Genomic DNA, 25394 nt, shown 5'->3' on the forward strand with positions numbered 1-25394 from the left:
ATTATTTACTTCAGAAGAAGAAAACTGGGAGAAATGTGTTCTGAAAGCATTGGGGAGAACAGCTAAAACTGGATCTGTCAGATAAAATTTAGGTAAACATTTTAAAAAAAACCATATAGCCTATCAAAACATAGTGATTAAGAAGAACGGTTTAAAAGTACTTTACAGATGGTACCACACACAAAGGAGTTAGCAAAAATGTTCCCAAGACATACAGAATTGTTAGTGATGTTAGAATTACAGAGGATTTTACCTGCATAACTATAATTCTGTAGACAAGTACTGGACTGTGATTCGGAAAACAGATTAAAGATATTTCAGAGAAAAACATGAAGCTTACACCACTGATGTGACTCCTGAGCTACAATTACTTTCAGATATCTCAAATTATATGGTATTTAGCCTCACATTTACTTTTAGCTGCAAGAATGTTAATCACAAAGAATTGGAGAGATGTATGCTATAAGCATTGCATTTGGTTGGTAATGTTAATGGATAAAATCTCAATGTTGAAGCAGCTATATACTGGGAAAAATAAGATGCAGAGACTTTGTTCAGTGATGGACTCTTTTTATTGATTATTGGGGGGAAGTTCCTTGTGGAATCAGCAAAAAAGGAAACATTGGACTAAGTTCAGTAACTGTATTTATATGTGGAAAATACAAATGTTACCTTAATCTGGTAACTGATAATAATGACCATTAACTAATAATGAATAATTTGGAAATCTTTTGTGCAGAACTTCTGTAATTTTGAAGATTTATAATAACATTTTGATTTTGCTTTAAGTATAAAAGGAACAGGGAAGATTAAACCTATGGCAAAGCTCTGTGATATCAAAGAGAAGATTATACAAACTGGAGTGATGATAGTCTTAGGCATGTTCAATCCAAGAACAGAGATCTAAAGAAGCAGTTAGCAAAATTAATCTGCATCTATACTAGTACATCTGTACTAGTGTGATGGCTTGTAGATAGACAATGAGTGCTACAGCTATATTTTGTGAAAACATTGTGCTGTGAACATACTGCATATTACAACATCTGGACTAGTTCTAATTAAGATGCAATCTCAGAGAAAATAAAAAATTACTGGTTTTTATAAAATCAGGTAGAGGGCAGTAGACTGGTGAAACTAACATAATGACTGAAGATTGTGGTGGGGGGGGGGGGCGGAGAATACCACAAGTTATACAATGTACCCGTGGTATGGTAGCTACTGGTGATCACTTTAGACAGATTTCCCCTTCCTAAAGCTGGATTCAGCCCTGTGTTTTCCTGGGAGATAATTGAGAACATAACTGGAACTTTATCTTAAGTTTTCATCACAACCATTCCTACTTCAAAAGAGAAAGTGAAGCACCTACTTTTTTGCTTTATGCTTACATACCATTTATTAAACAAAAAAGAGGGGAGTACAGACAATGAATAGATCCAATAGTACACAACCCCCCCCCCAAAAAAAGGAATATTTCTTGTCTGCTTACCAAACCCTTCAAAAGAGAGTATTGGAGAAGCAGCAGCAAATAGTGGAAAGGACTGTTTATAGTCTTCTGCTCATCTAAAGGCTTGTTACTTTGCAATTAGAATCTCCCTATGCACACCATCTTCCTGTATGCACACATACCCTTTTAGGGATGGTGGCAAAGCAGTAACATGTAACTGAAATATTAACAAAAAACATTGCATGAGATTTACAATAAACTTCTGTGCAAAATATTACTAAATCCAGTAAGCATACAACCTAGGCAGAAATGGTCCTGCTGTTACATTATAATGATAGCATAATTAAATCCAAGCTCTACGCATTTCCAATTATCTGGGAAACCATGAATGTGAAGCAGTCCTCCCTGCAATTTGAGTATTTTGACTACACCAGAAAATTCCTTCTTTTCTGGGTCAGCTTTTCTGGGTCAGCTTCCCCAGAGGCAGGAGCCAATGTTGCCTTTAATTTTGACTGAAAGAGTCATGACTTAAGGCAGAGAACAACAGTTCAGCCCAATTGTTCAGCTTCTGAACCTTGCAGATTCCCTCCACAGAGAAATTTACGCAGTCAGCACAATGGATGCCATTGGCTATCATAACCCCAGGTAACAGACAGACTCTAAATCAACAACAAATGTACTTTATTACCCCTTCTTCTGCCTGGTAAGGCATCAATTCATGCCATTCTGGGGAGAAGCCCATCTTTAAAACCTTAGGCACAGAACACCACACAAAGCCGAGTTTATTGGGGTAGCAGGGCGTTGCAAGACCATTAGCATGAAAACAACCTATTTACATAATTTTAGGAAAAAAACAAACAACTACTCTCTCACTATTGTAATAATGTTTAGAATGGGATTGCGTGTATGGAAAGACCCATGGTACAGTATCAGGCCCTAAGAAATGATGCATGGATCCTGGGCTTCCCCACTGCTTTTGTTCTTTTTGTCACAAACTCTGGAACACTACAGTCTTTATCCTAAAGCTCCATCTTTGCGACTCCATGCAATGCTTTCTGCCTTCTCTGATCCTCATTTCCTTCTATCCACCCATCTTCTTTTGCCAGATGGCCCCAATTGCTTCCTGTAAATGTTTCTTTACTTGATTTGGTTGCGTTGAAAAGTGCTGTCAAATTGCAGCCCACTTATGGCAAAGCCCACTGGGTTTTCAAGGCAAGAGGCATTCAGAAGTAGTTTGCCATTGCCTGCCTCTGTGTAGGAGCCCTAGATCTCCTTCCATCCAAACTGACTCTGCTTAGCTTCGGGAATCTGATGAGACTGAGCTAGCCTGGGCCATCCCAGTCAGGGCTTGCTTTAGAACATTCTACATTTTTACAGAAAAAAATGCCGCAATATATTAATATAGAACAGATCCATTATTATTTAAAATGGCATTTTGTAAAGTATTTTGCAAATGCAAACAGAGTTACAAAACCTATGCAAATCAAAGTATACAAAAAACTCTGCAATTTATTTGAAGAACAAAATGTACTAATGACAAAACACATATGCGTAACAATTAAAAGATATGCAATTACGCTGTTTTGTCTCCCACAGCCTCTTCGTAATTAGAGTTCATGCTTGAGACGATACTAAAAAAGTATGCAGCAGATTTAAAAAAACAAAAATGAATAAGTCAGTTAATGGACAAGCAGATAGGATTTCTTCTGAAAGAATACAAATATGCAGCTCGCTGTAGATTTTCACAAGCAAATATCTGAAAGCTAATTAATGCTGGCAATCATATTTTTATAGCTCTTGAATTATCACTGGATGCTGTACTAGACATCCTAGAGCTCCCCCCACCCCACAAACTCGTGAGTTTATTATTCTGCCCCAAAACAATTACTTACTGCATAAGCACAATTCCATTGGATGTGAATATATTTACAATTCTAGCCTACACACCTATATATAACACTTGCTTGACAGTGACAGATGCAATTCCTATGGTAGTCATTTTAGATAAACAGAAATTGTGACAGCAATCCCTTGGGCTACACGTAGTGTAGCTTTGCTCTGACAGCCATCAAACTTTGTTAATTTTCAACACACATAATCTATTCAAACCAGTTTTCCTTCAGTAAAAACAATATGGCATCATCATATCCATCTTGGTATAGTGATTCCATTTTTTTCTGGCTTGGTGGAAATAGAGACTGATGAAGTCTTATGAAATTGGCTATGGATAACTGAAACCAAGAAGCAAGACACATGAACAAAGCATAAATATATATTCTTAATAATAACAGCATAACATTTTCTGCTTTTTTGGTTCTTTATTTTTATATGATTAAACATAATGATGCAGGCCTAATCAGTGAGAAGTTCTGATATTCAGCATTTGCTAGTTATTACTATCCTTTGCTATTTATTACTATTTCTATGCTTAACTTTCTTCACAGCTTTTAAAGAGGATTATCCCAGTATATCCCACAAACCGCCAGGCCAGCCTTTGAGAAAACTGCTTACTCAAGAACTTTCCAATGAGCTTCATGGGTGAATTGGACTTTGGACATGGATTTTGCCATTCAAAACCCAAACTTCCACCCCAGCTTATAACTAGATCTTTAATTTGCTGTTATTTGAAGAAACTATCTGATCAGCCATATGATTTACGAAGTGTGAATACAGACAACCTAGAAAATGCAGGGAAATTTGCTGATTTCTTAAGCATTTTAAATATCTACAATCCAAACTCCAATGGGATGCTACAATATAGATGACCATGGATGGGAAAAATTATTGATATGCATGCAATATTATGAAATAACCATGTAGTAGTAAATACTGCCATATGGTAACCTGATCATTCGTTTTTACTAAACTTAACACTAAAGTCAACAGCAGCTTTAAATATCATTTAGCTTGCTCTTAACACCTACAATGTGATGCCACAAAGAGTGTAACCTTTACAGTGTGATTTTCTTCTAGAAGACATTCTTTGTAGCCAAACTCTTAACTTTATATTGGCCAGGTCTTGAATTCAGCAGAAGCTCACAGGAGTGCAGCTCCTGAACCTTTTCTGAGGGTCCCCCTCCTCCCCCCCCACCTACCTTATCCATTGCTGGCTGGATCTCTAGCCAGCCCAAGCAGGCCTTGCTTACCTAGGGCTCTCCTTTCTTGCATTGGGTTGCTTATGGCTGTTGGGGAGGGGCAGCATATGCTAATGAGTTATGCTAATGAGCTCCACCACCTATTTTTCTACAAAACAACCCCTGATCATGGCCAGCTCATTTTATAATTCTGATACACATTTTGAGATACCACACCAAGCTTCATGTCAGACTGAAAATCTTAAGAATCTAGTATTAAGGATTTCTTGAAATTTAAGGCATACTAAAAAACTCATTTTCTTTAATATCAACACTTTTGTATTGCTCATCAGTGTAATAACATGCCTGAGTCTGGGCAGAGTAGGCCTGGATACACTGTTAGTAAGAGTCTGGCCAGAAAGGTTTTTATTGGTTGTTTTCTTGTTGGGATTTAAAAGAAAATTTTTCTGGGAACTGTCAGAAAGGGTTGGGAATTAAAGCTACCCTTTGCAACATCACCATTCAAAATAAAAGTGCTTCTGCAAGCCATCTTAAGTTGGTCTAATCAAAATCCTATTCAGGTCTGTTCAACAGGGTTTACTCTTGGAATCTGTTTTTAGGATTATCAGTCTGGTTGCTAAATGAAACAAAACAGGGTTTAAAAGGAAGAAGAAGAGTTGATTTTTCTGCTCCACTTTTCTCTATCTTAAGGAGTCTCAAAGAAGCTTACAATTGCTTTCTTCTCCCCACAATGGGCACCTTATGAGGTAGGTGGGGCTGAGAGAGTTCTGTGGCTGGTCCAAAGTCACCCAAACAGGCAACATGTGGAGGTGTGGGGCTAAATTAAGTTCTTCACATTAGAGTCCACGGCTTTTAACCACCACATCATGCTAGTGACATAGAAACACTGCTTTGGTGTCGCCTTTGAACATGGCTTTTCACTTCACTCTGTCTTTTGGGTATAGAGCCTACCCATTTTGACTACATAGGGTGGTATAAAAGCAACAATCCATACAAAAAGAAGCAAAGAGAAGGATCTTTCTCATTCTTTTGATCTGGCAGGATCTTTGTGTATTTCTATGGCTGTTTCATGAGTGACTTATTGCAATTTGAGCTGAGGACAGTGTTGAAAAGAGCTACATGCTCAAAAATCTACATAAGGAAAGGGAAATGTCAAGACATAGATAGAACCTTTTGTGGTGGACATGTAAAAAAGCAAAAAGCTATTGGAAAGAAATACATGCAGAATATATAGATTAAATTTCCCACGGAAGCTTGGAGTATGTTATTAGATATACTGCCTAACAATTTGCCAAAAATTTTTTCAAAGAGCTATTCAGATATATGGTGACAGAGGCTGGAATTATTTATCCAGCAAAATGGAAAGCAGTGAATATGCAGTGATGGCAAAACTAACATCATACTTGAGAAACAGATCAGTTACAAAATTCAAGGAGAGGTGGAGAGTGTGTTATTTGTATGGCAGCAGGAGATAAATCTAGAATGAGAAGTAGTTTAAAATTGTACATTAAAATGTACTTCAGTGAAGAAGTAGAATGATAAATAGTTCTTAATGTTAAAAGTTAATATAAATGTATCCCAACAAAAGTTATTTTTATTGTATTTTATAGACAGTGCTGTTTTATATAATGAAGGGGGTGTTGGGAAGAAAACTTTTTAAAAAAATTCATTCATGTGACATAATTACTTTTTACTTTCTGTATTTTATTTTATATCATCTGTCTTAAATTGTTTAGAAAAGTAATCTAAATAAGGGACTACAAAATTATGAAATCCCAGTTTGTTGTATTTAAAACAAATGATTGCCTAAACAAAAACTATTCTAGAGCTATTAAAACATTCCTTTAACTTGCACAAGTTACCTTTAGATCTTGCTTTGGCACTTTGACATAGACACCTACGCGTCCTCTGTCTTGTGGGCAGATGTCCAATCGGCCACAAAAGGGAGAAACTGTCACAGTTCGGCCCACTGGCAGGATGGGGAGGCCATTAGTTAAGCCACCATCAATCAATTTCTAGTAGGAAGTAAAACTGATTTAGTTGATGCTGGATCAGTATTCAACATAGCTGATTATTCTGGCTTCATCTGTCATCCACCAGTATGTTTTCATAGTGCATGCAACAGAATAGATCATCATTCAGAAGTTTCAGGATGCATAATTTCCTGTTACAAACTTTCAAAACAAATACTATGTTTTGAGAATACTGACCAAAAACTATCTTGTGCTGTACTTCAACCATTCCTTTTTGTGGAAAATAGCCTCCCTTTTTCCATCTTGCATGGCAAGTCCTGAACTACTTCATTGACTCTTCCAAAACATATGTGCTCATATCCCATTCTTAAAATTTTCCAACTCACAATACTTGAATGCCCCTCAAAACATGTTACCTACTGAATTATGATGCACTGAATTGGTTGCCAGTAGTGTGCACTGGGGCAATAAAGCAGAATTTATAAGTATTCCAGCAAAGTTAGCATAATCTAGCAGCCATTATAATAAGAACGAAAGAACAAAAGCAAACCTCAGGAAGATATTTAAAAAACAGTCCAAGTTGCAGAAAAACAAAAACAAACAAACAAAGAATTGTTGCAATATCCAAGAAGATCAAGAGTTACAATAGTATAATCTAGCAATAAAGACAAAATTTCCAATTCTAAACTAACTAAAGGCAGTTCTACAAAGCACTAGAGGGAGATGAAAATAGAAATAAAACCAAACAAAGAAAAGACAACAGCCTTCTGGAAAGAACTCTGGGAAGACAAAGACAACACAATAAGAAAGCCACCCAGATCACAAATGTGGAAAGCAAACTGAAAGGAAAGCAAATGGAGGATATTACAATAACCCTGGGAAGCCTAAAAAACAATTAAGAAAGGGAAAAACTGGACAATGCCTGGAAGAGATGAAGTCCACAACTATTGACTTTAAAAACTTAAAAGTCTTCATCCAGGATTGTTGCAACAGCTTAATGATGTGCTCCATTCCAAAGCAATAACAGCAGACTGGATAACAACTGGCAGGACATCTCTCATTCCGAAGAACAAAAAGAAAGGAGCGGTGCACCAAGCAACTTCCACCCAATTACCTGCATCCCAACAAATTTTAAACTACTGACAGGAATTATAGCCAGTTGCATTCAAGAATATCTATAGCTCAATTTTCTTCCACATGAAGAAAAAAGAATTTTCTGAAAATCCCGAGGCACTAAAGATCAGAAATGGTCTTATAAAATTGTAAGAGGCAGAAAACCAACCTGAATGTTGCTTGGATTAATTACAAGAAGGCACTTGATTCACTTCCTCATACAGGGATCCTAAAAACACCAGAAATGGTAGGCACCAGCAAAACTGTAATAATGTTTACCAAAAATCCCATGAATAATAGAACACTAGGTTAATAGTGAATGGAGAAGGAACTGAAACAGTTAATATCAAATGAGGAATTTTCCAAGGAGAGTCACTATCACCAATGCTCTTTGTCATTACCCTAATACTACTCACAATCATTCTCAAAAGCACAGGCCTCAGATAGCAGCTTTCAAAAGACAGGCTAGGAGATTTCATACTTATTGTATATGGATGACTGGAAAATGTATGAAAAGTCATAATCAAAGATCAATTCTTTACTATAGTTCCTATCTTCAGCAAAAACATAGCCAAATAAATATTTGGCCTTGACAAACGTGCAGCATTAGCAATGAATAGAGGAAAGATTGCTGAACAAGAATAATTCAAGATGCCAAACAACAACAACATCAGAACACTGAGCTTTGAAGAAAACTACAAATATTTCAGAATTTTGGGAGCTGGCAACATCAAACATTCCCTTGTTGATAAAAAGACAACAAGAAGTACTACTGAAGAGTTAAAAAGACATTATGAACAAAATTAAATACAGGCAACACAAGCAATGTGGGCAATCCCAGTTCAAAGATATAGAGCTGGCATTATTGACTGGAAACAAGCAGAATTAGAATCAACAGATCACAAAACTCACAAGATAGAGGATGATTATGGGTAGTCATGAACCGAATTATGAACCAAAATTCCTCAAAACTGGTCCTAGTTCATGATTTGTGAACTTTGGATCATGCCATCCCACCCACATGAACTGTCCAGGAAACTCCCAGGTAGCTTTGGGAGGTCTCTGTGGCTCATGTCAACAGATGCGCTGGCATCAGTGGCAGGGTTCGAAGAAGGCAGTCTCTTGGTAAGTGACCTCAGAAGGCATTTAAATGTTTCATGTCTATCCCTAATGACAATGAATCACTCACTACACCCTAAAAATGAGGTTGCTCTTTATTATTTTCCAAGAAAATGTGGTTAAAGAGGTTTCTTGAAAGTTAAAGAAAGCAACTGAAGAAGAAAAGCGAACAATGAACAACTACACCAAGAAAAGCAAAGAGAAGCTTCTAGTTGAAGTATACAAGGCAAACTTATTTAAGTTTACAGAAGCCAAAGATTACAAAAAGATTGCAATAAAAACTCACTTTGGCAACTGGAAAAAAACCCCACATGTATGTGAAAGACACATAGAACAAAGTTGGTAATAGAAACAACTGGAAGTAGCTCCAAAATGCAAACTTGAAGAAAGAAACTGAAGGACTGATTCTAGCTGAAGAGCAGGCACTCAAAACACCCTTCTACAATATCATCTCAAATATCATAATACACTATGTTTATTGGATTTATATCCCGCCCTCCCTGCCGGAACAGGCTCAGGGTGGCTCACAGTAAAAATAGAACAGTTCCCATTACAGTATTAAAACCATTAAAACAGTTAAAACATTCTAGTGCTAATATCAGTTGACATTATTACATTTCAGATGGCATCCAGGGTATAAGGTATCATTCCCTAATCCCATCTCAGTCATTCTGGATTAAAGGCCAGCCGGAATAGTGTCGTTTTACAGGCCTTAAAGAACTGGGTGAGGTCCCGCAAGGTCCTAACTTCTTTTGGGCCTCACCCAGTTCCCCTGCCTTGCCCAAAATGATACAAAATGGATGCCAGCCAGAAACAAGCCTGGACATCTAGCTTATAAATGTGAGTAAGAGTGGTTGGCTAGCTAATGACCTCCTCTCCACCTAGAGAGACACATAATTTAGGACAATGGGTCTTCTAAGAACCTATTGTCTCACCCTGGACTAATCTCATCAACACCCAGCAACACTTCCCCTCACCCATTTACCTTAACTAAGCAACACTTAAAACTATTCACCAAGCTGGTAGCTTTTCCCATCTGGTGCTTACAGGGTCATTAAGCAACATTTACACTTATAATCCACCTGATTTCCTCTTAGCTAGCTTGCAAAATTTTAAGCGTGTTTGTGTTTTGTCCTTTTATTTCTGTTTTAATTTAAAAAAAAATTCCAGTTGAACATCTGCCTGATTTATTTGAGAGTTCTCATAAGGGAAAATCCTCATAAACATTGCCAGAGAATCCCAGTTACCCCCTCTTGCTTTGTCTCCTTTTAAGCTAATTTGCCCAATTAGGAGACTGCGTTTTTGGGTAACACTTGGACATTCTGGGAATTGAGTATATAACACCAGCTGAGTTCAGTGTTGCTTGGAACAGCAAGAATCTTGCAAATATACATCTGCAATTCCCAAGAACTTGGCTAGATCTCAAACGGCAGAACACCATTTACCAGTGAAAATATCCAAGTGTGACAATTCATAATAAAAAGTATAATCTAGTCTCAGATGAAAAGCCTGTCTTACTTATTCTTTATACACCATTTACCAGAAAACCCCAGCTAGTTGTCTTTTTTTTTGGGGGGGGAGGGGGGGTTGTTTCATACAATATTGTTTCTGGACAATATTGTAGCAACAAAGAGTTCTGTTTAACAAGATATCTCAACTATGATAAACCCTATTATAAATCCCTTCATACAAAAATTCTGGAGAAAGCTTTTCTTTAGCTATTCATGCTCTGAATCAACAAATATAAAGAGGGGTCAGGCACAGGCATGGTGGCCCCAGCCTCTGCCTATGCATGACTACCAACTAATGGAGCCTGCATTTACAGGAAGAAGTTGAGTCTGTCCCCACAAATGGAAATGCTTCATTTCAAGTATTCCTGATCAAAGGGAGTGAGCACACGTGTGTGCACTTTCTGTATATATGCAGACATTGTGCTCAAAAGCCATTGGCAGGGGACAAGGCCAGCACAATTGTGCCCATTTCTCTTATGAGTGTTGATTCAAGAGGACTAAAAAGTCCTCTCCAGATCCTTTGTAGTACAGCTCTCATTACAGGGCTCACCATAGTTTATTTAGTGGAATAAAGAACACAATGGCACTTCCTTAACCCACTGAGAAGCTGAGCATTTTCTGGCACAAGACCACCACTTGTAAAAGTTTTAGGCATCTGGATCATTCAGAGGATGTGGCTATTTTAAGTGTCAGTAGTGCTTTTATACATTATGGATAAAATCTGGGTGCCAATCACAGCTAACGAGTTGTCAAAGTGATGTGTAAATTGAGACTGTTACAGGTATAAAAGCTCTCTTCTATACCTTCATCAGATTACCAAAGTTTCAGTTTTGGCTAACACAATACAACTTGTAAAATCCAGAAAATAGAAACACAGACCTCTCCATTAAAGTCCACTGCATTGAATCCTCCATATAAAGGAATGAAACTGCTGGCTAGAAGAGCCTAAAGAAGAAGGACAAACAAAAAACAGCCAAATATTTTAACATACCAAGAGTTTTATGCTTTCATTAATAGTTATTATTCATTTTAACCCATTTTTCAAATAGTGCTAGATATGCACTTCTAAATGGCAAAGCTAAGCATTTTTGACAATAAGTTCCTCATATACTGCTACACTGCCTTTTCTCTGCAACTGACAGACCAAGTTGGGTAATTATATGTGTTAGTTATGTGAATCTAGGCTTACCAGTTCTGGCCTAGATCTCATTGTCTTTATATAATGTATTTAGAAATGTGTGTCTCGTGAATCTGTTGCCTGTCATGACAAGGTCAGTTCTGTTACCACAGCTACTTGCCTTGTCTGTTCCATCCTCAGCCATTGGCACTAGATAATGAGCAAAGCTTTAAAACCACAGCTCTTGAATGTAGCCTAATCTTCAGTAAAATTGTGCTCTGAAAATAGTACATTGGATTGTCTAAGCCACTTCAAGGAAAGCACCAATGGCGTACCTAGCCTATTTGGTGCCCAGGGCAGATGCGCATATATATATATATATATATGGGCCTCGGATTCAGTGAGAGCTTACAGGAGCACAGCTCCTGAACCTTACTGACAGTTCCATCTCCTCCTTCCAATCTTGTCCATTGAATAGTAGGTGCAGCTGCATAACATCCCTGGATGGGCTCCACCACCTATTTTTCTACAAAATGACCACTGTGTATGTGTGTGTATTTGGCTCAACAACATTGGTGAGGCCTCCCCTACAAAGCCACTTTCCACTTCCCTGCATTCTTGGGCGTAGGGCTTCTGTAGCTGGTCCTGTGTGCCATCTGATAGGCAGGGAAGGGAGGGTGGCAGTGGTAGAAGTGGCAAGGAGGGAAGAGAATGGAAGGGGGTGCAGGGTGCTAACCAGCGCAATGGTAAATCGGGACCCTGATTTGGGGCCCCGGAGCCTGCTGGAAGTTGGGGGACTGTGCCCCCACAGGCCCCCTAGTAGCTACGAGCCTGTCCCCAGCTCAACCTGCAGGCTGGCATCCCTAGGATCCTTTTACTTATTTTGTTAGATCAAGGGGAAATATTAACTCTTTCCCCCAGCTTTGCTTCTGTACATAATATTAACAAAGGTTTGCTACCATCCTGCTCTTAAGTACATTTTTCACCAAGCAGAATAGGGATGAAAAGGTCTTCAGAGCAAGAAGTGAAAAATAAAGGTGTGTGTGTGTGTAAAAATTGGTGGAAACAGAAATCATTGAGAAAAGTGTAGAAAAGAGGGAGAAAAATTAAGAGGGGGAAAATGTTTACCTTGCTGCAACACCCTAATGCTGCTTTGCAAAATCTGGCTGGGCTGGGTGCAAAAAAAGAGAGAGAGAAGGCTAGACTATTGGAGAAAATAACTACAGGCTGGCAATTACTGTAAGATCTCCCAAACATCCTGGGATTGCTTCCATCTTGGAGGAAGGGAAGTGTAGCTGATCCTAGATCAGCCAATATTCTAGACCAGAACTGGCCCGCCCAGGGCTTTAATCAGCCCCCCCCCAAGGCTTTTTCTCCCCCATCCTCCCCCTCCTGTCCTCACCATTTGAAGCTCTGAGGCTGGCAAAGTTCCCTTCTCTTTCAGTTCCCTGCTTTTTCTACCTCATCTTTGCAGGCAGGAGCAGGAAGCAAGGCTGCAAGGAAAACATGGAATGGATTTTTCCATCAAGGTCTCTATAGCCAGATAGACAGGGCCCCCAGAGACCTTAAGGAAAATCCATTCCACGTTTTCATTGCAACTCTGTACTGCAATGTGTTTCAGCGTTCCTATACAGCCAGCTGAAGCTCATGCTTCCTGGAGTTCTGTGCTTGAAAATAAAGGGTTGAAGCTTTCAGCCAGCTTGTCTCTGCTCAATGGACTTGACCTAGTGAGTACTCTAACCTGGGAACCCACAGCCAAAGGAGGATATTACACTGGAAAGCCATTGCCAATATCAGTAGACTCCATAGGAGGGGGAGAAGCTTGCAATGCCATTTCATTGTTTTCCCAGGCTCAGAGAACTTTATTAACTTTATGTGTGCATTTGTATGTGAAGAGAGGGTGGGAGACAACTGTGGCTAGGTAAAGGCTGGCTTCACATACCACTCCTATTTTCCTGATACAGCCTTATCAGATCAATGAGTCATTGCATAGTACCTGTGATCTGAAAAGGGGTGCAAAACGCCCATCAACCAAAAAATAATAATAATCCAGATAGTTCAAAGGAACTTGGCCAAACACTTTTGATGTTGATGCAAATCTGTACTGAGAATTTGTATGGAAGCATCTTTCACCACTAGGCTCTCCTTTACCAGACTGAAATGATGACTCCCTACAACTCTTTACGCCTTTTATTCTGCCTAATACATGAACCTCTGCCTTGGCATTCCAATATCATATTGTTTTGGGAAAATGCCCTGTTTACTTACACATATACACATAAAATGGATGAGGAACTATTATTCCTCAAAGAATAAACAAGGCCCCAGTTATTAAGGTTCACAGAAATATTAGGTCATGATGTTTGCAGTTTAAACATGTTAGCAGTCCTTCTAAAGCAACACAGTTGTTCAAGTGAATAAAACAGTGCTCAGGCCACACTTAATAAAACCCAAGCTCTTGGACCCTGGAGGCACTCATGCATTTTCATTTATAGAAGTAATATGTAAGTCTCCCACCTTAACTAGATCCTCCCTGGAGGCAAAATTTGAAAGCAAATGATTTTTTCCATTTTTAGCACTAGTGACTGATATAAAGAGGCGATTTTCTGCTATCTCATGAGCATTGGGAGGGAGAATTGAATCAATGCTGCCCCTACAGAAAAAGAGAATGATACACATTAGTCAGCCTTAATAATTAAACATCTTCTAAATAATTAAGGAGGGGAAGAATGCTCCATCTTCTCACACTTATTGCAAAGAATCATCCATAGAGAACCTCCTCAGCAGTATTTATTTGGGGTTTTACACAAAAATAAGTTCAAGAGAGCACTTACCAAAGACCTACCTAAGTTTTGTCATAAAATCATAGCCTGGAGTTAGTGCTCCCAAATATTGTTTCCTAGTTTCTTCTGCAAACGAATGCGTAACTTTTATACATTCCTGAAATTTATATACACACAAAAAAAGTTTATCTCAGACAAATACTTATTTAAAATATGTTAAAATGATTACTTGCAAATTCCAGAAGAAGAAGAAAACAAGTCACAGGAATGTCATACCGTATCACCTCTGAACTTCTGCTGCTAACTGAATGCAACACTGTGCGTCTGAAGAAGGGGGCCCTGGCTTATAGAATCTTGTGACAGAATATATAATTCCTTTTTCATCTTGACAAACCCAAGATGGGACCGGGTGATACTGTGGTGCATCAACCTTTGGCCCATCAAATCATCAATCAACTGCTCTTGCATCGCATTGGCCAACTCTGCTCTCCCTCACCTACTGGTAGCGGCCCCAAGGCAGAAAAAGGATTGGCCCTCTGGGGAAACTGCTAGGCAATTAATTTTATTTATCTCAGTAAAAAGCAACAAAGCTTGGTTCTCTCAACAGAAATAGGGGAGGTCCCTTTCAAGTCCTATTTTGGCCTTTGAGGTAGAACTCATTGGTTGACTCTGCTCCTCTCTCCCAGCTGAGTGGCTGCTGCTAGCTACCCAAGCTGATTCTGTTGGTAAAATGCAACCCAACCTTGGTTCTGGCAGCTGCTGTCTCTCCCTGCTCTCTCATTGGCTAAGCTGCCTGTCACACTGCTTTGTAGAGGAAAGAAAGAAAGCCTTTCCTTGACTGGCTAAGGGATGGAAGAGGAGGGAAAGAGCCATAGAGAAAGCCTTCCCATGATTGGCTAAGGAAGAGAGGAGGAGGGAAGGCTTTCTCTCGATTGGCTGAGGATTCCTCCTAATCCTCATCTGGGAAGGAAACACCCAGTGACAGGGGGGGAAATAATGTCCTGTCACAGTAGACCAGATACAGAGAGAAACAGATAAGGAGGGAAAGTGAGAGATAGAGATTAAATTTAATGTTATCGGAGAGTGTCATTCTGAAAGGTATCACTAAAGGGCTCTAAGGGAGAACTCATTGGGGCCAGCCCTGTCTAGGGCTGCCAGTTCCAGGTTGGTAAGAAATCCCTGAAGATTCTGTGGTGGAGTTTGAGGAGGGCATAGGAGTTAGGGCTTCAGAGTGGGGTCTGCCAGACCCAGGTTCTTGCTGTGGAAGCTTACTGGTGATTTCAGACCAATCACATGCTTCCAGCCTCACCTACCTCACAAGAGTTGTGGTGCAGATCAAAGGGGGGAGAAGAGATTGATATAAGCTTCTTTGTCCCCCCACCACTGTGGAGAAAGACTGTCCTTTTCCTAGGTAGAGGCTACAAGGAGCGGGGAGGCAATGGGAAACTGAAGTCAGAGGGGCAGATACAAGAGAGGAGATAGGGTTGCCAACTCCAGGTTAGGAAATTTCTGGAGATTTAAGAGGTGGAGTCTGGAGATGGTGGGGTTTGAGGAGGGGTGGGACCTCAGACAGCTACATTGCCATACATGCCACCCTTCAAACCTAGAGAAGCAATCTTGCCAATTTCCAGGTGAGGGCTAAAGATCACTCAAAATGACAACTGCTCTCCAGATGGCAGCGATCAGCTCCCTTTGAGGTGGGGGAGGGAGTGAATGCTTTTACTTGGGTGGGTAGGAAGACAGCAAGGGGGGCACTCACCTAGAGCCTCTTTCTAGAGCCCATTGTATTTTTCTTCACAGTGGGCTTTATCCCTAGTGACAGAATAAATCTCTGGGCTTTAATGGTGCCACAAGTCTCTCTGGGTGCAACAGTTACGTACTTCATTGCCTCCCTTGCGCACTCTGAGACGCCTAGTGCCCAATACACACTCTGGTCAGTAATAGAATCAGAATTAAAAAATGGAAACATGAAATCTGAAACAACTAGCTGAAGAGATTTGTTTAACCCTCCCTCAAAAACCCCCCCATTACTTTCAACTTAAAGAGCACTAGAGATGAATACCCATCTGTACAACCACATTCTGTTTGTCAGCCACACACAGGCAGCTGATTTTTCAATGATCTGTTTGACTGTTTATTGACCCATTCATGGCTGTTTGGCACATTGCTTCACTGCATAATACAGAGCAACTGGTGTTCCATGAACTCCCCTTCTCACATAGGCCTATTAAGTTCTACTACCCCCTTGTTCTTGATTAGCAACTGCTCCGCTAAGCAGCCAATTGTTTAAATAGACAATTACATCAGTCACAAATAGGGTAAATCAGTCATAAATAAATGTTGTGTTTTAATAAAATCCTTCCCTTTGGTGATCATCTAAGTAGCCCCTAATGATGCAAATGGCAGCTAAACAAGTTTAAATTAACAATGACATTGCATTTGGGCCCTCATGACAGTACATTAAACAGTCAAACATATTTCTAGAGAAACTGAAGCATTCTACATGCAGTCAAACATATTTCTAGAGAAATGCACTGCCACCGTAGTTCTTAACAAACTACAGCAACCACAAGGATTAGAAGTGTTAAAGGGACAAAATGTCAAAGGGATATTTGCCAATGTAGCCAGAACTTACACCTTACAAAAATGGATCAGTGGTACTTTGTTCAGAATATTACCCAGTTATCACGATCTCACAACCAGGGATAGGGCCTTTTCGATTACAGCCCCCTGCTGGTGGAACCAGCTACCGGAAGAGGTGAGGGCCTTGCGGAACCTTGGGCAGTTCCACAAGGCCTGTAAGACAGTCCTCTTCCGGTTGGCATATAACCGACTGGTACCTAAAAACTGTGAAGGAAGGTTGTAGAATAGCACACTGTTAGATCGTTTTCTTGTTTTAACTGCTGTAAATTATTTAATGTATTTTAATATTTATTAACCTTATTGTTAGAATTTCATGTTGTAAGCTGCCCTGAGCCCGCCTCGGTGGGGAGGGCGGGATATAAATCGAATAAAATAATAATTAAATAAATAAATTTCTTGGCTGTGAACCAGAAGTTCTTTGGCACAGAGATTTCCCAATGTCTTCTGTAAGTGTATTATATGTGTACTTTCATAAATACTTCCTATTACATACACCAAAACATTCCCCACTGATAAAGACAACAGAAAGCCCTATTCTTGGTGTATGTGTGTGTGTGTATATATATATATATTGGAGCTGGCCATTATATGCAGAACAGAGTTCTTCAGTTGTGTCTGCCTTGACTAGAGTAAACCCAACAGAGGAGGAGGACTGTAAAATCTGTAGGAACTGAATAGATGTGACAAACTTAGGGTCCTTCCAGTAAGTGGGAAAGTTGGGTGAAACCAATTAGCCAGTTTGTTTTATTGTCATACAGTTCTACCTTTAGGTCTTTCTTTAAAAAGTAATCCTAATATTATTCTTACTTATAAGAATCACTTCTTCTTTTTTTGCAGAATTTTTAGTGCCACCTGAAATTCTACGTAATGAAAAGCACAGAAGCTGAGCAGGAAACTGTTTCAGATCCTTCATGAGCAATGAAACCCTAGAATATATTGAAAGAACCATGCCGATTTAAATCACAAAAAACTGTGGGTGGCAATTTTCAGTTATTTTTAATGTCACAGGCTAGAAGCTGTAATTTACTAAGACTGCTTTAATGCTCATAAAAATGCAAAATCAGCTTAAACAGCTGCAGATAGCATATGGGCGATATCTACAGCACTGAAATTTAAGAGAAAATATTAGTTGAACAGGAGTGATTCCTATCCAATGACTTACAAAAGCCTTTGGTGTGTGTGTGTGGGGGGGGGGAGTTGAACCATGCTACTGGTAGTAGTACTTGGGGGAAATAACATACAGAGATCAAGTGTGCTAGAATGGAGTTTCTTAGCATCAAATGAGAGATGATGTTTGATTAGAACTACACTAGAAGAACAAGGATTCAGTTCAGTCAGAAGGAACTAATGGAAAAGAACATTGCCATGTAGTATCTTAAGATGACAGCTATTCTGAATTGTCTAGTCATAAAAGTAGTTAGTGTTCAATGCTTCCCTGCAGTACACAGCTAATCAGGGATGATCTTATAATCAGCAAGTTCTATTTCTGAAGGGAAGATTTTTATTCCACTAATGTAGCAATTATTTCAACCTCAGTTTCTGTCCAACTCCATCATATTTATATTCTACTAAGAAAAAAATATGGAAAGCAACGTTTAAGAATTAAAACATTCATACAAATGTATATTCATTCCTTCAGAAGTAAAGAACGAGAGCCACAGTTGGCTGTGTACCTGCTTTATTTGCAGTTCTTAAAAACAAGGACATCTGAGACAGTAAACAAATCACCCCAAATATTCAAGGTTATGGCGCATGTGAATGAAAATTCTGCAGAAATAAAAATAAAGTGTCTTTCTGTAAAGTTATTGTGATAACCTCCATGCCACTACTTTTTGCCATAAAAGGGGGCAATCAGTTGGCAGAATTACTGGGGAATTACACAGCCTTCAGGTTAACAATGAAAACACTGAAATCATTAAAGATCTTCTATTCTTTGGCTCCATCATCAACCAAAAGGGACCCTGCAGACAAGAAGTCTGAGAAGGGCAGCTGTGAAGGAGCTAGAAAACATTCTTAAGTGTAAGGAAACGTCATTGGCAACCAAGACTGAAATAATTCATGCCATAGTATGAGTGTGAAATAATTCATGCCATACATTACTATGTATGAGGGCAAAAGCTGGACAATGAAGAAAGCTGACAGGAAGAAAGTTGATTCACTTTAAATGTGGTGTTTGAAGAGAGTTTTATAGATACCTTGGACTGCCAAAAAGAAAAACTGATGGGTTCTATATCAAATCAAGCCTGAACTCTCACTAGAAGCTAAAATGACTAATCTGAGGCTATTGTACTTTGGTCACATTATAAGAAGTCACTGAAAGAGACAATAACGCTAGAAAAAGTTGGAGGCAGCAAGAAAAGAGGAAGCCCAACATGAGATGGATTAACTCAATCAAGAAAGCCATGGCTGTCAGTTTGCAAGACCTGACCAAGACAGTTAAAAATAGGATGTTCTGGAGATCATGACTTCAGACAGTTGCCATAAGTCAGATGGCACAACACACACAGGATGGTAGAATTATGTTTTCTTTCTGCATTTTTCTCCAGTTGTTGTGGAACTCAAACTTAGCAGAACATAAAGCTATGAATAGCAGCACTATTTACTGTTGTTCTAAACCAAAATATTTAAAGATACCAAATTTAAAATGAAATCATTACAAAATAAAAGACTTACTTGCAAAGACATGTTATAACTGCCAAGCCAATTTTTCCTAGGGAACTACTGGACTCCTTGTCAACTAATATACATACTTTTAAGCATGAACTATAAAGTAACTCAGTGAAAATGATAAACTGTGAACAAGTCTCAGAGACATTCACCAGCATGGTCTACTTCTTCATGTATATAAATTGCAATAAACAAACCACAAGATATACAAAGATTTCCAAAGAATTCAAAACACACTTTGCAGAAATCTGTCCTTTCTACATTATATTTTTATCCAGAACACACCAGCAAAAGGAAGTTGCTTCGTTACAAAGCTCTGATTCTATCAACTGCAACTAATATCATCCAAGATCACAGATTTAAGGTAGTATCTCTTGTTAAAAATTACAGTTCTTTTTCCAATTACCTCTATACTTTCGGGCACCGTCAAAAGAAGGGTGGCAATCAAAGCTCCTGCAGAGGCGCCGGCAAAGGCCTTCACAGCCTTCAATAACTTCTTACCATGTCTGCAGAGAGCAGTTGCTGCCCCCAAGTGGTAGATCCCCAGAAACCCACAGGCTGCAAATGACAAGTTGAGATGCTTCATTTTGGCTGTGAAAAGAAAGGTTGCCGTCATGGAATAGGTAATTAAGAGGGTTTTTTTCTTCCACATGCTCTCTTTTGTGACATACATATCATAAGCTTAAGCTCATCAAGAAAAACTTAAGCTCATCAGGATAGGTTTGATTTTGACAAACCAAAATAACTGCATAGGAATACATACAAAACATTTGACGGCAGGCTAAGATGTGGTGAAATGTGAGTAAAATTTCACATTTACATCAATTAATGTAAGAACAATTTGCTTTCATCTGTTTAAAAATTATCTCAAAATGAATTAAATTATTATTGGTACCACCTACAAGTTGGCTGTTTAAGCAAAAAAAAAACCTTATAAGAAATAATTCTGGATAATTTCCCAAAATCATTTTGAAAGACAACTGCAATGCCTAGCAAATTATGTAATTGATCTGTCTGTCATATTTCATACTGCTGAAGGATCTTAGGGTGGCATGCATGGTTCTTTCCTTCTTCCATTTTATTCTTGTAATAACCCTATGACATATCGTAGGCTAAGAGAAAGCGGTTGGTCCAAGACTATAAAGTTTCTTTCATGACTCAATGGTGATTTGAATCCACATCTGAGTCCTAATCTAAGTACTATACCTGAACAGTATTTTCCCTTCTAGTGTGACTGTTCAACATAAAGTCCTTGACTTCCTTCTCATGACCCCCATTTGTATGCCAGTGATTTCACCTGATATAAAAAGCTATCATCCAGCATCTCGCACAGGCAGAACACTAATGCTCTTATACAGGACCATCACACTTAAAGGCATGTAGAGGTTTGTATCAAAGAGCATGAAACAGAATAAGAAAGTACAAGCAAGAGACCCACAAGGATTTGCTGGGGGCATCTCATTTTCCCCTCTATTTCTACTATTTTCTCTTTTTCCATAGCCCTTTTCTGCTTCCTTCTCTCCCCCTCACCCTACCAACCAATAATGTCATGTGTCCCCCCGTCCTCAATTCTCCCCTCCTCTGGCAGACTCTTCCAAATTCTAAGTGGTTCCAGTTGCTGAGCCTTCCTCCACAATGGGGAACCAAACCAGCTTACAGCATTCTCTTCTGTTCCATTTTATCCTTACAACAACCCTGTGAGGTAGGTTAGACAGAGAACATGTAACAGGCTCAAAGTCACCCAGAGAGCTTCCATATTAGTATGGGAATTCTGGGTCTCCCACATCTTAGTCCAAATTTCTAACTACTACACTACATTGACTTTTGTGAGGTGACTGCTGTTGAACAGTAGCAAGCAGTCAAGCAAGCTGCATGGTAGGAAACTGCCTTGTGGTGGCTCCCAGGCCTGCCCCCAGTAGTCCTCTCTCAAAGGCCAAAGCAACTCTGGAAAGAGTCCTGCTCTCTTCCCCTGCTTTTGACTGACTGGCAATACTATTGTGGTCACCTAGCATTCATTTCATAAAGCTACAGGGTGCTACTTCTATTATTTGAAAGAGGGTTAAAACCCCTTTTTACTTTTCCTAGTAGCAATGCCAAATGTGTGACTTGATGCCATTATATTGTGATATCCGCACAAACAGCAGCCCATTAAGTGGAAATTTTCAATGTAGTGTTTTCACATCACACATTCTGCGTTACTGAACATTACAAGAAGGAACAGGGAACAATGCAGAGTTGTTGCTTTCACAGTAGCCATAACATACAGCTCAAAACACAAGGTTATCCACATTCAAGAAGATTGCTTTGTGCTCAAATATTTAAATCAAAAGCTCACAACCATGCAGGTGGTTAGCAAAGATATTCAAGCACCATGATAAAGGATGAGCATTGCTGTAGTAGGAAAAAAAGAAACATACACACATACATCTTTCCCTACAATATGTGAAAAATTACTAGTCACTTTTCTGCAAAATTTGTATGTACTACCTCAAGATCCCAGTAAGAAACTCTCTTGTTCTCTTGGCAGTGTACTAGTCACTAACATATGAACTAACATTGCCAGACTGGTGTTCTTCCAACTGTGCCAGATCAGGCAACTGGCCCCTATCTGTCTTGTCTTGATCTAGCCACAGCAATCCATGCAACAGTCACCTCCAGACTGGATTACTATAACTCACTCTACGTTGGTCTACCCTTGAGGTTGACCCAGAAACTCCAACTGATACAGAATGCAGTTGCATGGGTCCCACATATTCACCCTGTGTTGCATGAGCTGCACTGGCTTCCAGAGGAGTGCTAGATCAAGTTCAAGGTTCTGGTGTAGACCTTTAAGGCCCTCAGCAGTCCGGGACCCATGTATCTTCAGAACTGCCTCTCCTGGTTTATCCCCAGGAGAGCACCATGCTCAATAGATCAAAATCTTCTGGTGGTCTCCTACCCGAGAGATATCTGGCTGTTTTCAGCCAGAGCCAGGTCTTTCTCTGCCTTGGCTCCAACATGGTGGAACTCTCTGCAAAATAAAATCTCTGCCTTGTGGGACCTGATACAGTTTCACAAGGCCTGTAAAGCCAGAGATGTTCTCCAAGCAGGCAGAGAATTAGTGGCAAGATTTTATCTACTGCCTATGAAGGTGGTTTTTGTTACCCAGAGGGGTGATCTAATATTTGGAGAAATTTTAGCTCTTAAAAGAGGCTTAGCAATAGGGGGTAACTAGTGAGATTTTCGATGAAAGTTTATAGGGATTTTTTCCTTAGAGAACTCTCAGAATTAATAAGATTGTTGCTTAACCAAGAGAGGTTGTTTTATTAGAGAGATTGTTTTATTAAGAGAAACTAATAAAATGCACATATACAGAGAACAAATGAACACTGGAAACAAAGGCACAATCTTAGAAGATATAGCGGTGAGAGGGATTATAGCAGGGGGTTGGGGGAATGATAGCTTCCTATCCAGAAGAGGTCTAAGGTCCAACGAGAAGACCAAGACGGCTAGCCTCTTGGGCGTGCAGTTTGGATCCAGGAAGACACACACAGAGACTAAGAGAAAAGGTGTCCATGGGCAGTTGACATGGATGCCCCTTGGAACATGCTGGGAAATGCTGGATGGGGTTCCCAGGAAAAGACAAAGATATTTGTCATATCTGCATCTATTTGTCATATTTGCATCTATGTATGGGGATGGGTTTTCAGGTGTACCCAGGAACTGCAAATGTGTATTGATGCAATTTGGCCAAGAAGGTAAGAATGATAATGTTTGCTGATGATACTAGACTGATGGAGAGAAAAGGCTACCCAGTTGTGTGAGTGGCCCATTAATTAGGGTGATTGGCTCAGGATGGGAGGAACTAGGTGTTGGATTTTGCAACAGGGAGGAAAATCTTTCATATGGGCTCCATTATAGAGAGAAATGCCTCTTTATTTTAAAGGGAGGGACTATTAGCCTGACATAAAACCACCTCCCAAAATAGCAAGCACAGATTATGTTTAGCTGCAAGAAACCTTGTCGTTTGGTGCTATTCTATCTTGGATTTTCTGTACACTTCCAGGCCATACTCTGGCTTACTCCTAAACTAGGCATAGCTGGCACTTGCATATTGAGAGAACTGGGGGTGAAGGATGATAAGGGATGCTTTTTACCCAGTGTGCCATGTGTAGAGGCCCACATGGGGCCTTACAGCTTTACATAAAGCTTCTGAATATTAGCAGCTTAAAATTATACATATATCTTTACAGATACCTGTGGATTAGGTGTCATTTCTATCATTTGTTACCATTAGCTTCACTGTTGAAGCTCATTAGTTGGTGGCACCAGATGTAAAGAGAAAACATACAGGTTTGACATTCCTTTTATAGTTCAAATCACAAGAAGAAATTAAAAGAAAGCCAAAAGATATAAATGTTGTGGGTGAAAAACTGCCATATAAATTGAATCCTTCACATGGTCTTCAGATGCCATTAGCTCTTAGAATACAACAGTCTACAAAAGATACATAGCATATCTTTCTATTTCCAATAGCTAAGCTTTCTGCTTATATTACTGAAATCCATTAGAATAATAAGCTTTTTAAAAAATCATTTTCTCTGTGTAATCCACTTACTTCGTAGTCATTTTTGTGTGTTTTAAAATTCCAAATAATATAAAAGAAATGCTGAAACAAATCTTTTTGGATTGCATTGTGTGTTCAAGATTAATTGCCTAGGAATACAGTATTAATTGCCTAGGAATAACAGTATTATATTAACAAGGATGCTCACCCTCAGCATGACTGTCCAAATCTCACTGGCATAAGGTAGAATTATTACTGGAAAGATCACTCTGGTTTTTGAGTCACAGAGCAAGTTTGAATTACATTATATGATTCATGCACTTGGTATTTTGTGTGAATGGGACAATGCACGTATTCACCATGGGCACACATAGCTTTGGTATGCATGAAAGGAACCCAGCTTTTTCAAGGATCATGTTGTTGTATAATGAATCTGTACTCACATGGAAAAGCCCATGCATTGCTTTATTCACAGAAAATGGTGACCATGCATGGTGGAAGAACTGCATGTAATGCAAACCTATTTTGCATGTGCCTTGAACAAAAAAGCCCTGATTCATTCATGTTATATAATGTTATACTGTATTAATATTGTTACTAGGGTTGGCATCTACCCCATAACAGCAGTGAACATCCCAGTGATGTTCTCTGTCCCACTCAGGGCTTTTTTTGTAGCAGGAACTCCTTTGTGTATAATACCACACCCCCAAGATGTAGCCAATCCTCCAAGAGCTTACAGAGCTCTTCTTAAAGGGTCTACTGTAAGCTTTTGTATGATTGGCTACATCAGGGGGGTGTGACCTAATATACAACGGAGTTCCTGCTACAAAAAAAGCCCTGTTCCCACTCCCTTGCTTAGTGTCGTGACATGAGAAAAAAGAGGAAAATCAGCATGGGAAGTCACTGTTTCAGAAAAGGAAGTGATGTCATGATTCTGGGGAAAAAATAAAATCTCATGTTTTACCACACAGATTTTGAACTTTCTAGAATATCACAATGTCATTTCCTATTTTAAAACAAGAAGAGATTTCCAAGAAGTATTCTCACCCCACACCACCACCAATGCTCCCAGGGATTGCCAGTTGAGGGCTAGTATCTGTAACAGTAACAATATAAAGCTACAGATCAAAAAGCCCAGTGGGGGTGGGTGGGAAGACACTAGTTCATTATTTTGGTCTTCATGGAAAAGCTAAGATTTGAACTCATGCCTCTAAAAGGTAAGTGCCACCATTGTATCAAAGGCTTCTTAGCGGACTTCAGCCCCAAAAGTCACAGAGACCAGTGTGAGGAAGGTAGCTTTTTGTAATCCTTCTAAGCATTAGTAGATACTAAGGCAAATCTTCTAAACTAAAGTTTGCCTAATATTTTCAACATCCATTTATT

At 39.3% G+C, this 25394-nt stretch overlaps 1 protein-coding gene across 3 annotated transcripts in view; it reads right to left on the reverse strand.

Moving 5' to 3' along the window:
- Nucleotides 1-2933: 2933 nt before the first annotated feature.
- Nucleotides 2934-25394, reverse strand: part of PNPLA4 (patatin like phospholipase domain containing 4) — a 45057-nt gene continuing 22596 nt past the window's right edge. For 2 of the 3 annotated variants that reach the window (XM_060233929.1, XM_060233928.1), the window contains 6 exons: nucleotides 19872-20056; nucleotides 14218-14312; nucleotides 13890-14025; nucleotides 11135-11200; nucleotides 6402-6554; nucleotides 2934-3675 (listed from right to left, as the gene is read on the reverse strand). In XM_060233929.1, coding sequence (XP_060089912.1) covers nucleotides 3544-3675; nucleotides 6402-6554; nucleotides 11135-11200; nucleotides 13890-14025; nucleotides 14218-14312; nucleotides 19872-20056 — 767 coding nt within the window. In that variant the 3' untranslated portion in view covers nucleotides 2934-3543. Of the gene's footprint in view, nucleotides 3676-6401; nucleotides 6555-11134; nucleotides 11201-13889; nucleotides 14026-14217; nucleotides 14313-19871; nucleotides 20059-25394 lie in introns of those variants that run through there. The other variant, XM_060233930.1, reaches the window with a different exon arrangement.

The sequence above is a fragment of the Heteronotia binoei genome, chromosome 3 (genome assembly GCF_032191835.1).
Source record: "Heteronotia binoei isolate CCM8104 ecotype False Entrance Well chromosome 3, APGP_CSIRO_Hbin_v1, whole genome shotgun sequence".
Lineage (NCBI taxonomy): Eukaryota > Metazoa > Chordata > Lepidosauria > Squamata > Gekkonidae > Heteronotia > Heteronotia binoei.